Source organism: Diabrotica virgifera, chromosome 3, assembly GCF_917563875.1.
Source record: "Diabrotica virgifera virgifera chromosome 3, PGI_DIABVI_V3a".
NCBI classification, from domain to species: domain Eukaryota; kingdom Metazoa; phylum Arthropoda; class Insecta; order Coleoptera; family Chrysomelidae; genus Diabrotica; species Diabrotica virgifera.
This window is the reverse complement of record NC_065445.1, coordinates 127,096,105-127,110,078: the sequence shown is the minus strand read 5'-3', so window position 1 is coordinate 127,110,078 and position 13,974 is coordinate 127,096,105. Positions and strand designations below refer to the sequence as shown.

The following is a 13,974-nucleotide window of genomic DNA, read 5'->3' as shown; positions in this document are numbered from 1 at the left end:
CTTCGTGGTCTGTAGATCTTGATACCTTGGGATCAAATCATTTCGTTATAAAGGTTGTGATCGATGTCTTGGGAACTAATGCTAATACCATTTATCCCAGTACTAAGTGGAACATTAAAAAAGCAAATTGGTCATTATACTCTCAGCTTGTTGATACCTTATTAAACGAAAAACCTCACACATCCTTAAATACCCAAGAAAAATATAATTTCCTTATTGACTGTATTAATGAAGCTTCTAAACAATCTATTTCTGAATATAAACCATTTAAATGCAAACGGACTCCCCCTCCGTGGTGGGATTCGGAATGTGATCAATCCGTTGCAGAAAGAAAGAAGGCATTAATAAACTATAAAAACAATTCTTCTCCTGAAAATTTTTGTAAATGTAAAGAAATAAATGCTCGTGTCAAAAAATTCCTGAAATTAAAGGCCAAACAAAGTTGGGTTGCATGGTGTTCAAAATTAAATAAACAAACTCCATCTAGTCTTATTTGGAATCAAGCAAGAAAAATGAATAGGAAAAAAGTTAATTTTTCATTACCTCTAAGTAATTCATGGGTAGACGATTTTTTCGATAAAATAGCTCCACCTTACGTAAATAACCAGTTAGATGTTATTAATTCTAAAACGCTTCCATCTGATCAGAATCATTTTCTCCTTACACCTTTTTCGAGAACTGAATTAGATTTTGCCCTTGATAATCGCGTTAGTACCTCACCAGGATACGATGCAATCAAATATCCTATGATACAACATTTACCAGATAACGCAAAACAATTACTTTTAAATATATTTGACCAGATAATTATTGAAGGCAACAGCATAATAGATTTTAAGCGTATTATAGTCGTTCCTATTCCCAAACCGGGGAAAGACCCTAAATTAGCTGAAGCTTACCGACCGATATCATTATTATCATGTATTTTGAAGACTCTCGAACGGATGGTTAAGATTAGGTTGGATTGGTGGCTAAGGGATCAAAATCCTTTACCCGCTAACCAACATGATTTTAAAAAAGGTTATGGAACTTTAGATTCCTTAACAACTCTTGTTGTAGACATTCAGAACAGTTTTTCCAGGAACAGTTATGTGCCCGCTTTATTTTTAGACATCGAAGGTGCTTATGACTCTGTCTCTCTTTCAATTCTCCAAGAAAAAATGATTACATTTTTTAATATTCCATCACAGTTTGCTTCTAATATTGTAAACCTGTATAAAGATAGAATAATTTATTTAAAAAATAATCATACTCTTATAAGCCCTAGACTTAATAATAAAGGATTACCTCAGGGCTCCGTTTTGAGTCCTATTTTATTTAACATTTACACAGCAGATCTACACAACATCACTATTAACAATATTGCATTTAATGTTGTACAATATGCTGACGATTTCTGTTTGTACACAGAACACAAGAAATATCAGCAATCCATTGAAAACTTGAATAGTGTCTATGGTCTCCATAAAAAATGGTTTATTGAAAATGGCTTTGAATTATCATGCAGTAAATCACAAGTTTGTTTATTTACCAGACATAACTTTCCTAATATTAGCACAATCACCTTAGGTGGGCATAAATTTTCTTTTAAAAATAAAATTAAATATCTTGGAATGATACTCGACCAAAAATTGACCTGGAAGTTACATATTGACGACATGTTGAACAGGTGTAATAAGGGAATAAACTTTCTTAAATCAATTAATAGAACTTGGTGGGGATCGGATGTTGAAGTAAGTTTATTATTTTATAAAGCTTACATACGATCTATTTTCGATTACGGCAGTGTTTTGTATGGATCAGCAAGTAATGCACTACTAAACAAAATCAATGTTTTACATAATTCAGCCTTACGGATATGTCTAGGAGCTATGAGATCCACTCCAGTACAAGCTTTATATTTGGAAGCCTTGGAACCTCCTTTAAATCTAAGACGAAGTTTTTTGTCCAAAAAATATTTAATGAAGTATACTTAATTAACCCTCTTCTATACCAAAAAATAGTGACTTTAAGTTGCCATGATCTAACCAATAAATATTGGCAAAAAAAGAAATCTCCCTTACTGTGTGAAGCTTATAATCAAAATATAGTACTCTTAAAAAATATAGATAAAACGAACGACTTATTCAAAAACTACACGTACTCTTCTTTCTTTTCTCCTACAGATATTATTGTACCAAATTATAGTGAAAACATATATTTAAATAAAAATATTCTTTTATCCATAACGAATAGTTACAATGAGTCAATAGCTCTATATACAGATGCGTCTAAATCTGCAGATGGAACTGGATGCGCCTTTTTTATACCATCGGGACATATAGAAAAGAAATTCAAACTGAAACCGGAGACTTCGATTTATACAGCAGAGGCTATTGCAATATATGAAGCTTTACTATATGTAGCTGAATTTGATTTCGCCCATATTATAATTTTGTCTGACTCCTTAGCAGTATTGAAATCTCTTGGTAAAAATATGGACCCCCAAACATCCAAGACTGCCCATACATTTATAAAATTAAACATATTAAACAAAATCTTTTAACCAAAGGAATCAATGTACATTTTATCTGGATTAAAGCACACGCAGGATTTGAACATAATGAGTATGTCGACTTATTAGCCAAAGAAAGCGTTTCATCCGATACCAGTATTCTACATAAAATAACACTGACTGATAGTATAATCTCTTTCAAGTCAACACTGCATCGGGAGTGGAGCTACCAGTGGAAGGAATACTCTTTTGTGAATCAAAATAGATACTCGTTAATTCAGCCCGATATTCCCAAATTTCCTTGGTACAAGTCTTGTAGAGCTTCTAGAAAGTACATAACTTCTATTATTAGAGTACGATTCGGGCACGCATGTTATCCAAAGCATTTATTTAAAATACAGGTTTTGGATAATGATAAATGTGAGCATTGTGAAGAGGAAAGTGATTTAGATCATATATTTTTTGGTTGTTCTAAAAATACAATTTACTCATCTAAATTAATAAATGATTTATTAAAATGTAAAGTAGCAACTCCTTGGAATATACTATATTTATTATCACTTGGTTCTGTAGATGTATACAACTCTTTAATTAACTTTTTAAAAGACAGCAAATTATCATTATAATTCCCTTAAACATTTCTAATTAATACCTTTGGTAATTAGTAGTTTTAGCTGTTAAGCTTAGTGTTACTTAATACCTTTTAGTTGTTATCTTTGTTTTAAACCTGTTTTGTATAACTTGATAACTTGTATTCCTTATGTGTCTGGCAGTATGACGGTAAGTCTAAGCCAAAATAAAAAAAAAAAAAAAAAAAAAAAAAAATGTTATTAAATGAAATATAAATATTTTGACGTTTCACAATTTGACAATTTACTTTTAACTGCAGTGCCTTACAAATTTTAAAGCACTAGTGCCTTAAAGTAGCATTTTTAACGCTCCTATGGAGTCCTAAAAATTGCATTTTTAACACGTTTGTAGAAAAATATATTTAAAAACACTAATATGTTATTCTTTCTACACCTTTTCTGGACTGATACATACATAAATTAAAACATTTTGAAGTATAACTTCAAAAATATAATATGAAAACTATTTAAAAAGGCAATATAACTATTAACTAACCTTTGTTGTTTCTCTTCCCACAAATTTTAAAACGCAACAACCATACATAACCAAACCGTCAATCATCCAAACCACAGCTGCGCTACAGCTGCCATATTGGATAATTTTTGACATGTCATTTGAACATCCAATCAGACCAAAGTTATAATGCGCATGCGCCGGGATCGTAGGTTTTAACATATAAAAATTCACCCTCATATCGCGCGTAAAGAAGTATAACTTCAAAAGTTTCTTTTGGATGAAATATTTGCAATTAAAAATCAGACTAAATTTTATATTTTATTAAAATAAACATTATAGAAGTTTTCAGGGACTTTCGGCCCTCAGTAATAATGTAATATTTCATTCTGCGTTTAAATTTTTCAAAAATAGTTATTAGTTTTCTCAGGATTCGAAAAAATGAATACATTTAAAACACATTGAAAATTTTGACAAGCGACATTTTGCGCCTTTCCCCTTAAGCAGCGTATCTATTTCGCGAGGCTGGCGCGCGCGACATGTTCGTTGTCGTTGCCGCAGAAAGTGGAAGCCATACATAAGATGTATTTGGTGATCTTTTAGTGACTTTCTTGGGCGTGAATCTGTCTTTTTAGTTTACTCCTCCTGGTTTAAGGACAATCCATAGAAGACTAAATAGAGTGAGTGCATTTTTCTTTAAATGATCATGGATGATGACTGTAAATTAATTCAACTTTCAGAAAGTAAAAAGTTGCTAATTATACGTTTTTTATTTTTTAAAAGTTCGTGAATTAGAATCTTTCTGTGAGGGTTCCTCAAAAGATCCTCAACGAAGGAAAAAATCTTCTCCTATATTTGGTCAGAAAACGAGTATATAAAAGGCTCTAACCAAATCTCTTCAGCACTATATCACGATTTGCTAAATACAGATCTGACGGGAGTGAATACTATCAAAGTGACCGCTGATGGGCGCGGCGGCCAAAACAAGAATAATGCTGGCCACTCACTTGCGGATATGGAAGAGGCCGGGCGATTGACAGGCCGTTAACTGAAGGCCAAAATCACCACATACACGTAGTTTTCGTAAAGGCGTTGGAACGCTCGATCACGACATAGGTCTGGATCCCGCGTATGAAAAAAAAGTTGATTAATAGCAAGCTGAAAATTTGTTAATAGCTTAAGGGTGTCTAGTCGAATAAACTTTGATATATGCGAACAATGGAACAGGGGCAGTTTTAATTGTGGAACAGGTTAAAAATTTGGAACCGTCAGACCACGAAAACGGCACATTTATTTTGTCCGACAGAATAGACTTAAACTCTCCGAACAGAGATTAAACTCTCATGCAAAAATCAGACTGCTATTTATCTCCTGTCATAATTCCTGTCATTTGACATATTCTACATGTTCCACTCATTAAAACGCCCATTTGGTGATAAATAGCAATCTGATTTTTGCAATATTTTCAAGCAATTTCTGCAAAAAAATTTGAGTCACCTCTCAACGTCCATCTCAAAACAGATGCGCCCTGGACTACAAGGATATTATTAGATGCGCCACTAAAGCAAATATTTGCCGTGTAAACTTTATTCACGATCGATGCGTAACCAGCCTAGGGATTACGTACACTCGATACGCATCGTATCCGCCATGTTTTCCCGTAAGGCGCTATGGGAAAACATGGCGGATACGATGCGTATCGAGTGTACGTAATCCGGGCCCTGAGCAGAGTTATGAAGTTACTAGTAGTATTAAGATTCTTGTCGCCACGTGCCACGTGTGCGATTGTGATTCAGTACCTTGCTCGTGATTCACTAGCCCTGTCAACACGACTTTACATCGGAAAACAGCGGTCACCGGTGTCTGCCGTGGCCTGATGAATGTGGAAAAAATGAACGGAGTGAATATTGTGGGAATGACTAGTGACTACCCTTCGGTTCTGTTGTAACACTTGCATCGGGCATTAAAAATTCAGTGATGATTTCACATTCCTTGAGTATTTACACTGATACGAAATTGTTCTAACAACACAACTGGTCAAAATAATAAAGAGACGCAAGCTGGAATACTTTTCGGTGACACTATGAGACACCCTGAAAAAATGATCTTTTAATGTTGTAGATTTTTTTAATAATATATACAGGGTGAGGCATTAGTGTGACAAAGTCCAGTTACTCGTTTCTCGTAAGAGATACGAAAAAAAGTTATTTAGGTAAAAGTTGGGGCACAGATAGGACCATAATTTAAAAATATTTTCAAGTATACAGGGGCGTGAGTATTGACATTGTGACACAAATTTATGTTTTTTTAAACGGAACACCCTGTATATTTTCACATTTGTGGATTCTCCGCAATGTTTTCTTTCTTAAAATATAAAGTTTTGTAATAGTATACGAGGTAGTTTAAATGATAATTACGTTTTGTTGTTAATTTTGTAGAAATATTTACACCCTGTAGAATTGTAGTGATTTAACATCAAATTTTTATTTTATGTTCAAATGATTTTTAATATACTCGACCATTGTTAAACATTAACAATAAATCGAAATGTTTAGTTTTAGTATACAGGGTGGGTCGAAACTCGGAATGAGTATGTTCTCAGATTTTTTAAATGGAACACCCTGTACTTTAGTTATGTAGTAAAATGATATTTTATAATACTTTTTATTTCTTAAGCATTCCCTATACCTAAGTGCTTTAATTTGTAAGTTATTCGTAATTCTTTAAGCCAAACATTAATTGCAACAAAAATTACGTGAACTTTTATAAAGTGGCCGTGAAAATATTCAATCAAAATTAATTTTTCAAAAAAAATACATCATAATCTAGTCTGATCCTTAATTTATTAATATTGGATGAGATATACAAATAAGCGTATTCGTAGTTAAGATTGTTGGTGCGCAAAATATTAATAAAAACATGTAATATTCTACCTTGTCGGCTATGACACTAAATTTGCTTAAAAATTAGACATTATACTATTTTTATAGTTCCAGTTGCTTTGTTACCATTAATAATATGAATTTTTCTAATTGGGAACTGATTAATAAAATTTTTGTGCTAGTGGAGTATAACAAAAATGTGCTACTAGCAATAAGAAAGTTTCAGTAGAAATTCCCTGATAGACGACAACCAAGAAGAGAAACGTTTGAAAATATACTAGAACGGTTTCAACGGACTGTACACTTAGATTATGATAAATCTGAGAACAAAAACTATTGTAAATGAAGAAAACAGGAATTAAATGTAATCCTTAGTGTCGCTGAGGATCAGCATATTAGTACAACCGTTCTTACAATCTAAGTATCTAGTCTGTTGAGACCTTTTTAGTATACTTTCAAAAGTTTCTTTTCTTGGTTGTCGTCTATCAGGGAATTGATGATGATAATTTTTTATTGCAAGTAGCTCATTTTTATTATACTCTCCTAACACAAATCCAATTTAATCAGTTCCTTATTAGAAAAATTAATATTAGTAATGGTAACAAATCAATTGAAACTATATAAATAGTATAATGTCAAATGTTTAAGCAAATTTTGTGTCATAGCCAACTAGGGAGAATTTTGTATGTTTGATTAATATTTTAAGCACCAACAACCTTAACTACGAATGTATTTGGATATCTCATCCAATATTAATAAATTAAGGATCGTTAGATCATTATATACTTTTTTTTCGAAAAATTATTTTTTATTGAATATTTTCACGGCCGCGGCCGGCCACCTAATAAAATGTCACGTAATTTTTGTTGCAATTAATGTTTAGCTTAAAGAATCACGAATAACTTACAAATTAAAGCACTTAGGTATAGGGAATGCTTTAGAAATAAAAAAGTACCATCAAATATTATTTTATTACAATACTTAAATACAGGGTGTTCCTTTAAAAAAACTCAGAAAATACTCATTCCGAGTTTCGACCCACCCTGTATACTAAAATTAAACATTTCGCTATACTGTTAATGTTTAACAATAGTAGACTATATTGAAAATCGTTTGAACATAAAATAAAAATTTGATGTCGAATCAGTACAATTCTACAGGGTGTAAATATTGCTACGAAATTAACAAAAAAACTTAATTATCTTTTAAACTAGCTCGTACAATATTACAAAACCTTATAAAAGGGTACACATAAAAATACCGTAAACTTATGTAGTATCCATATTGGTATCCTAATACCTATTTCGAACCAATTCTAGTATGTATCATGTACCTGTATATTTGTTTTAAGTTTTAAGGAATACATGTTTGCCCTTGTTGCTCTTACAATGAATATAAACATCCATTGAACGTCTACATTGCATAAAGTCTTCAAATTGGAAAGAAAAATCAGAAAAAAGGAGTAACAAAATGGACCGTTACTAACGTACTCGTATATAAATTTACCAATAAGAGAAGTTTCAAGATGCAATTAATTCGTCTTTAGTTCTTGATCTTTTTTTTTGTACCAAGTAAAATTAAAAAGTTTTTTAGAAAGTTTTTGTTGTGTACAGAGCTTGCTAGATTTGCTGTAAAAAACAATCGATATAGAACAGGTCGTGACATCTAGCAATCCGTGCTTTAGTCGAGTGATTAAATACCAGAGCCTACTGGAAATAATTACAGCGATATTTTATGTTAGCATGCTATGCCATCTGCAGGACACTTTATTACATTTGACGCTCGTTTGACTCTGCTGAGATTTGTTCATGTACGGTTACGGTTGCTGCATGGCGACATTATTAAAAGTTTCGATGCATCGTCCAATATGTCACCGATAATTCACTTCGTAATGAACAGAAAGTGGAGCAACTGGAAACTAGGTTGGAATTCTATGGAGTTTAATTTTGATAGGGTAAATAAGCTAGCACATTTCGTTTTAACAGACGAATAGAAATGAGAGACAGATATCCGCACATTTAAAATATTAACTCATTATCAAATTATCCGCTCAAATTATCTTTTTTCAAACAGGTAAAGTTTTCAATCCTAATACCAACATTAATAATATTGAAAAATATTAAAAATATTACTAAAAGATTTTTAAATTTAAAACTTATTGGTCCATTTCCCTGGTAACACCTCCATGGCTTCTAAAATTTTCAAGCCACATGGATGCTGAAGTGAAGACAAGAGGGAATTCTAAAAAGTTGCAATTCACAACCCCCGTCTGCAGCTTGGTAAAGTTCCAACGAATAACGGACCTAGTTATTCTATAGGAGTAATACTAATATAAAATAAAAATGTATACCATTTTTATTCAGTTACCGAGCGGAGAGCAGCAGGCCTACGCCTCTCCGATGATGACTCCAATAAGAGTCGAAAATCGTCGATTCAGAGTGTTGGATTTCGCTCCCTGTTTTAAGTGGAAAATAATGTGGGGATAAGCTTTCATGGTTGGTCACGTCGAGTATGGAGCAGCAGGCCTACGCCTCTCCGATGATGACTCCAATAAGAGTCGAAAATCTTCTATTCAGATTGCTGGACTGCGCTCCGTATTCTAAGTGAAAAATAAGATTGTTTTGCCTTCGCATTGCAACTGAATAAAAATGGTATACATTTTTATTTTTATTTTATATTAGTAATACTCCTATAGAGTTACTAGGTCTATATTCCGTTGGAACTTTATCAAGCTGCAGACGGGGGTTGTGAATTGCATAGTGTAGAATTTCTTCCCGTTTGTCTTCACTGCAGCATCCATCTGGCTTGCATATTGTAGAAGCCTTGGAGGTATCACCAGGGAAATGGACCAATAAGTTTTCAATTTAAAAATCTGTAAGTAATATTTTTAATATTTTTCAATATTACTAATGTTATATTAGGATTGAAAACTTTACCTTTGAATAAACAAGTAATTGGACTTCGTAAGTCCTAGGTTTTCACCCAAAGTAATCGAAAGTGGAACTGGAAGACGATATTTGAATTTTACGTGTAACTTTGCGTGGATTGATATACGAATTTACTAATTGAGTCATTTTTACTAAACTTTGACATTTGTCACCTCATTTGTAATTCTACCCGGTATAATGGCGGAGGAGTTATATTGGCGGTCGTACGGACCGACAGAAAGATTGCCTAGGTCAAATATCTCACCTTTAGTACCATCCTTGGATTATAAGCTTTCATTTGACACTTCATTTATCATTCTAGCTGGTATAATGATGGAGGAGTTATATTCGCGGTCGGACGGACCGACGGACAGACCGCCTAGGTCAAATATCTCACCTTTAGTACCATCGTTGGATTATCAGCTTGCATTTGACACCGCATTTGTCATTCTACCTGGTATAATGACGGAGAAGTTATATTCGCGGTCGTACGGACCGACGGAGAGACAGCCTAGGTCAAATATCTCACCTTTAGTACCATCCTTGGATCATAAGCTTTCATTTGACACCTCGTTTATCATTCAAGCTGGTATACTGATGGAGGAGTTATATTCGCGGTCGGACAGACCGACGGACAGACCGCCAAGGTCAAATATCTCACCTTTAGTACCATCCTTGGATTATCAGCTTTCATTTGACACCTCATTTGTCATTCTACCTGGTATAATGACGGAGGAGTTATATTCCCGGTCGTACGGACCGAGGGAAAGACAGCCTGGGTCAAATATCTCACCTTTAGTACCATCCTTGGATTATCAGCTTTCATTTGACACCTCATTTGTCATTCTACCTGGTATAATGACGGAGAAGTTATATTCGCGGTCGTACGGACCGACGGAAAGACAGCCTAGGTCAAATATCTCACCTTTAGTACCATCCTTGGATTATAAGCTTTCATTTGACACCTCATTTGACACCTCATTTATCATTCAAGCTGGTATAATAATGGAGGAGTTATATTCGCGGTCGGAGGGACCGACGCACAGACCGCCTAAGTCAAATATGTCACCTTTAGTACCATCCTTGGATTATAAGCTTTCATTTGACACCTCATTTGTCATTCTACCTTGTATAATGACGGAGGAGTTATATTCGCGGTCGTACGGACCGACGGAAAGACAGCCTAGGTCAAATATCTCACCTTTAGTACCATCCTTGGATTATAAGCTTTCATTTGACACCTCATTTGACACCTCATTTATCATTCAAGCTGGTATAATAATGCAGGAGTTATATTCGCGGTCGGAGGGACCGACGCACAGACCGCCTAAGTCAAATATGTCACCTTTAGTACCATCCTTGGATTATAAGCTTTCATTTGACACCTCATTTGTCATTCTACCTTGTATAATGACGGAGGAGTTATATTCGCGGTCGTACGGACCGACGGAAAGACAGCCTAGGTCAAATATCTCACCTTTAGTACCATCCTTGGATTATAAGCTTTCATTTGACACCTCATTTGTCATTCTACCTGGTATAATGATGTAGGAGTTATATTCGCGGTCGGACAGACCGACGGACAGACCGCCAAGGTCAAATATCTCACCTTTAGTACCATCCTTGGATTATCAGCTTTCAGTTGACACTTCATTTGTCATTCTAGCTGGTATATTGACGGACGAGTTGTGATTACAGACAGACGGACAGACGGACGTGGATAATACAAAGTTTTCACATTTTTTCAAAATTGGGTGAAAACAAAATGGTATACATTTTTATTTTATATTAGTATTACTCCTATAGAGTAACTAGGTCCATTTTCCGTTGGAACTTTACCAAGCTGCAGACGGGAGTTATGAATTGCAACTTTTTATAATTCCCTCTTGTCTTCACTGCAGCATCCATCTGGCTTGCAACTTTTAGAAGCCATGGAGGTGTTGTAGAAACCAGGGAATTGGACCAATAAGTTTTCAATTTAAAAATCTTTAAGTAATATTTTTAATATTTTTCAATATGATTAATGTTGCTTTTAGGATTGAAAACTTTACCTTTCAGTAACCATATGACTCTAGTCACCTACTCCATACACGTCAGTTGCAATGCGGGGATTAACTTTCATGGTTTGGTCACTTCGAGCAGAGAGCAGCAGGCCTACGCCTCTCCGATGATGACTCCAATAAGAGTCGAAAATCGTCGATTCAGAGTGCTAGACTGCGCTCCCTGTTCTAAGTGAAAAATAAGATGTTTTGCCTTCGCATTACAACTGAATAAAAATGGTATATATTTTTATTTTATCTTTTTTCTATATACATGCACCGTTCTTAGGCGTCAAGGCCCTTCGGTAGGGATCTATGGAGGAGTATTACCAAGCCGCAAGCCCTTATCCCTTGCTGTACCGCTCCTCCGTAGGCCGATCAGACGCCAGTATTTTTCAGACCAAGCCGTAGACTCTATTTTTATACTACGGCGTTGGCCTTTTATTAATTTCATGACCTAGCTGAGGCTCGAACCAGCGATCGCAAATCGCAAATCCACTAAACTTGTCGATCGACTGCGTCTCAGCTAACTGGATGGTCTAGATCGACAATCTTTTTTCAATATTCTAAATATTTAATTATATATTACGATTAGGTACATTATAATATAATTTCCAGGAATATTTTTAACATTACATAAATTGTTATAATATAATGTAATATATTTATAACTTTAATAGTTATTTATGATATAAGTGTTAATAGTACACGTTTAAGGCACGCATGTGAAAGTTTGCAGAATGAGCGAAAGCGAGTTCTGCAATTCACATGAGTGCCTTAAAAATGTACTTTTTAACACGCATATCATACATATTTTTTCTACAAACGTAATTACAGGACAATATCTACAAAAACTTTTAGTTGAACTTGACTGACATTCCAAGTTTATATTTTTTTGACATTACATCAAAATTGCATATACGGTCAATACGAACTGCAGTGCCTTAAAATTTTTTTAAAGCACTAGTGCCTTAAAGTAGCATTTTTAACGCTCGTATGGAGTGCTAAAAATTGCATTTTTAACACCGTTGTAGAAAAAATAACTTAAAGGTTTTTACTTTTTTACCCATATATCTTGGTGGCTCAAAACATGTAATGTGATCTGTGAGAAACACTGATGATAGATTAACACACTGTGATTAACATTCTTAATTTTGAAAGCGTTATTTTGTGATGTATCCCGTGTTTAGGGATTTTTAAATATACTTTTTACAAAGAGAAATTTAACTATTTTTGTGATTTATGGTATACAGCTAGCACAGGAATTTATTTTCCTTGTGGATTTTCAATATCTTTTTGTGTATTTTGCCTTATGTTTGTTCTTTTTGAATCACAGCCTGATGGTGTTTTAAACGTTAACCATAAGTACAGGCAGCTGTAGTTGTCGAAAGTATCAATATCACTCAATTCTTTTTAGGGTGGACGTCCCAACGGAGAAAAGAGTACGACGATGGGCGTTGTCCATGGAAGAGTTGGTATCGGATCCAACAGGATTGCAAGAGTTCACGAACTATCTAAGGAAAGAATACAGCCACGAAAATATTAGGTTCTGGATGGCCGTTCAAGATTTGCGAAGGTCGGCACAGTCGCAGATTTCTTGGAAAGTTCAGGAAATTTTTGAGTAAGTAAAATACACTAATATTCTTGAAGTAGACAATATGACAACTTTTAAAATCTACCATATTTGAATAGTTCTACATGAAACTTCTACCTATCAAATTCGACCGTTTTGATGTATTTTACAATGATCCCTAATAGTACAGGATCCGAATCTAGGTCGACCTTCACCCATCTGTTTACCGGATCAAACATGTTTTTTAATAAATTTTATATACTAGGCAGTCCGATAAGTACTTAGCCTCTCCGCCAGATGGCGCCACTATCGCAAATGAAGTGTACTGTCATTTAATGCGATCTCGTAGACGGCTAATGTCAAAATTTCAGCCAAATCGAAAATATAGTATTGTTGTGATTGCGTGGAAGTCAGCGTGTTCGCGGATTTTAATAAAATGGAAAAAGACCAATATCGGTCGGTGATTCGATTCTTGTTTTTGGAACGGAAATCACGCAGCGAAATCAAAGAGCGATTGGATGCTGTGTACGGTGGCTCTTATTCTTCGATGGCAACTGTCAAAAATTGGTTTAATGAGTTTCAACGTGGACGAACGTCGGTTTTTCATGAGCCACGCGTAGGTGCCCCTAAAATGGCTACCACGGAGAATAACGTGATAAAACTCCATGATCTTGTATTAGCAGACCGCCGACTGAAGGTGCGCGAGATAGCTGACACAGTAGTAGGCATCTCAAAAGGCTACGTAGGTCATATCCTGCATAAAATTTTTTGCATGACAAAGCTGTCGGCGCGATGGGTGCGCTTTTGCTCACTTCAGACAATATGCGCAACCATGACACCACTTCAGAGCAGTGTTTGACGCTATTCGTCACGATTTATTTTATCGCAAATCAGAATATACCTAATATACCAATATACCTACTATCTTATTAGTCCAATCGACAGTCATTTTCTCGTGGAATTTTGAGAATCAAGG

The 13,974-nt window shown here is 34.7% G+C and overlaps 1 protein-coding gene across 2 annotated transcripts in view; it reads left to right on the top strand.

The window, feature by feature from the left end:
* The window catches only part of LOC114333236 (regulator of G-protein signaling 9), a 578,543-nt gene that overhangs the window by 444,039 nt on the left and 120,530 nt on the right, over positions 1 to 13,974 (top strand). For both annotated transcript variants that reach the window (XM_050645501.1, XM_050645500.1), the window contains exon 9: positions 12,843 to 13,046. In XM_050645501.1, coding sequence (XP_050501458.1) covers positions 12,843 to 13,046 — 204 coding nt within the window. The remainder of the gene's footprint in view (positions 1 to 12,842; positions 13,047 to 13,974) is intronic.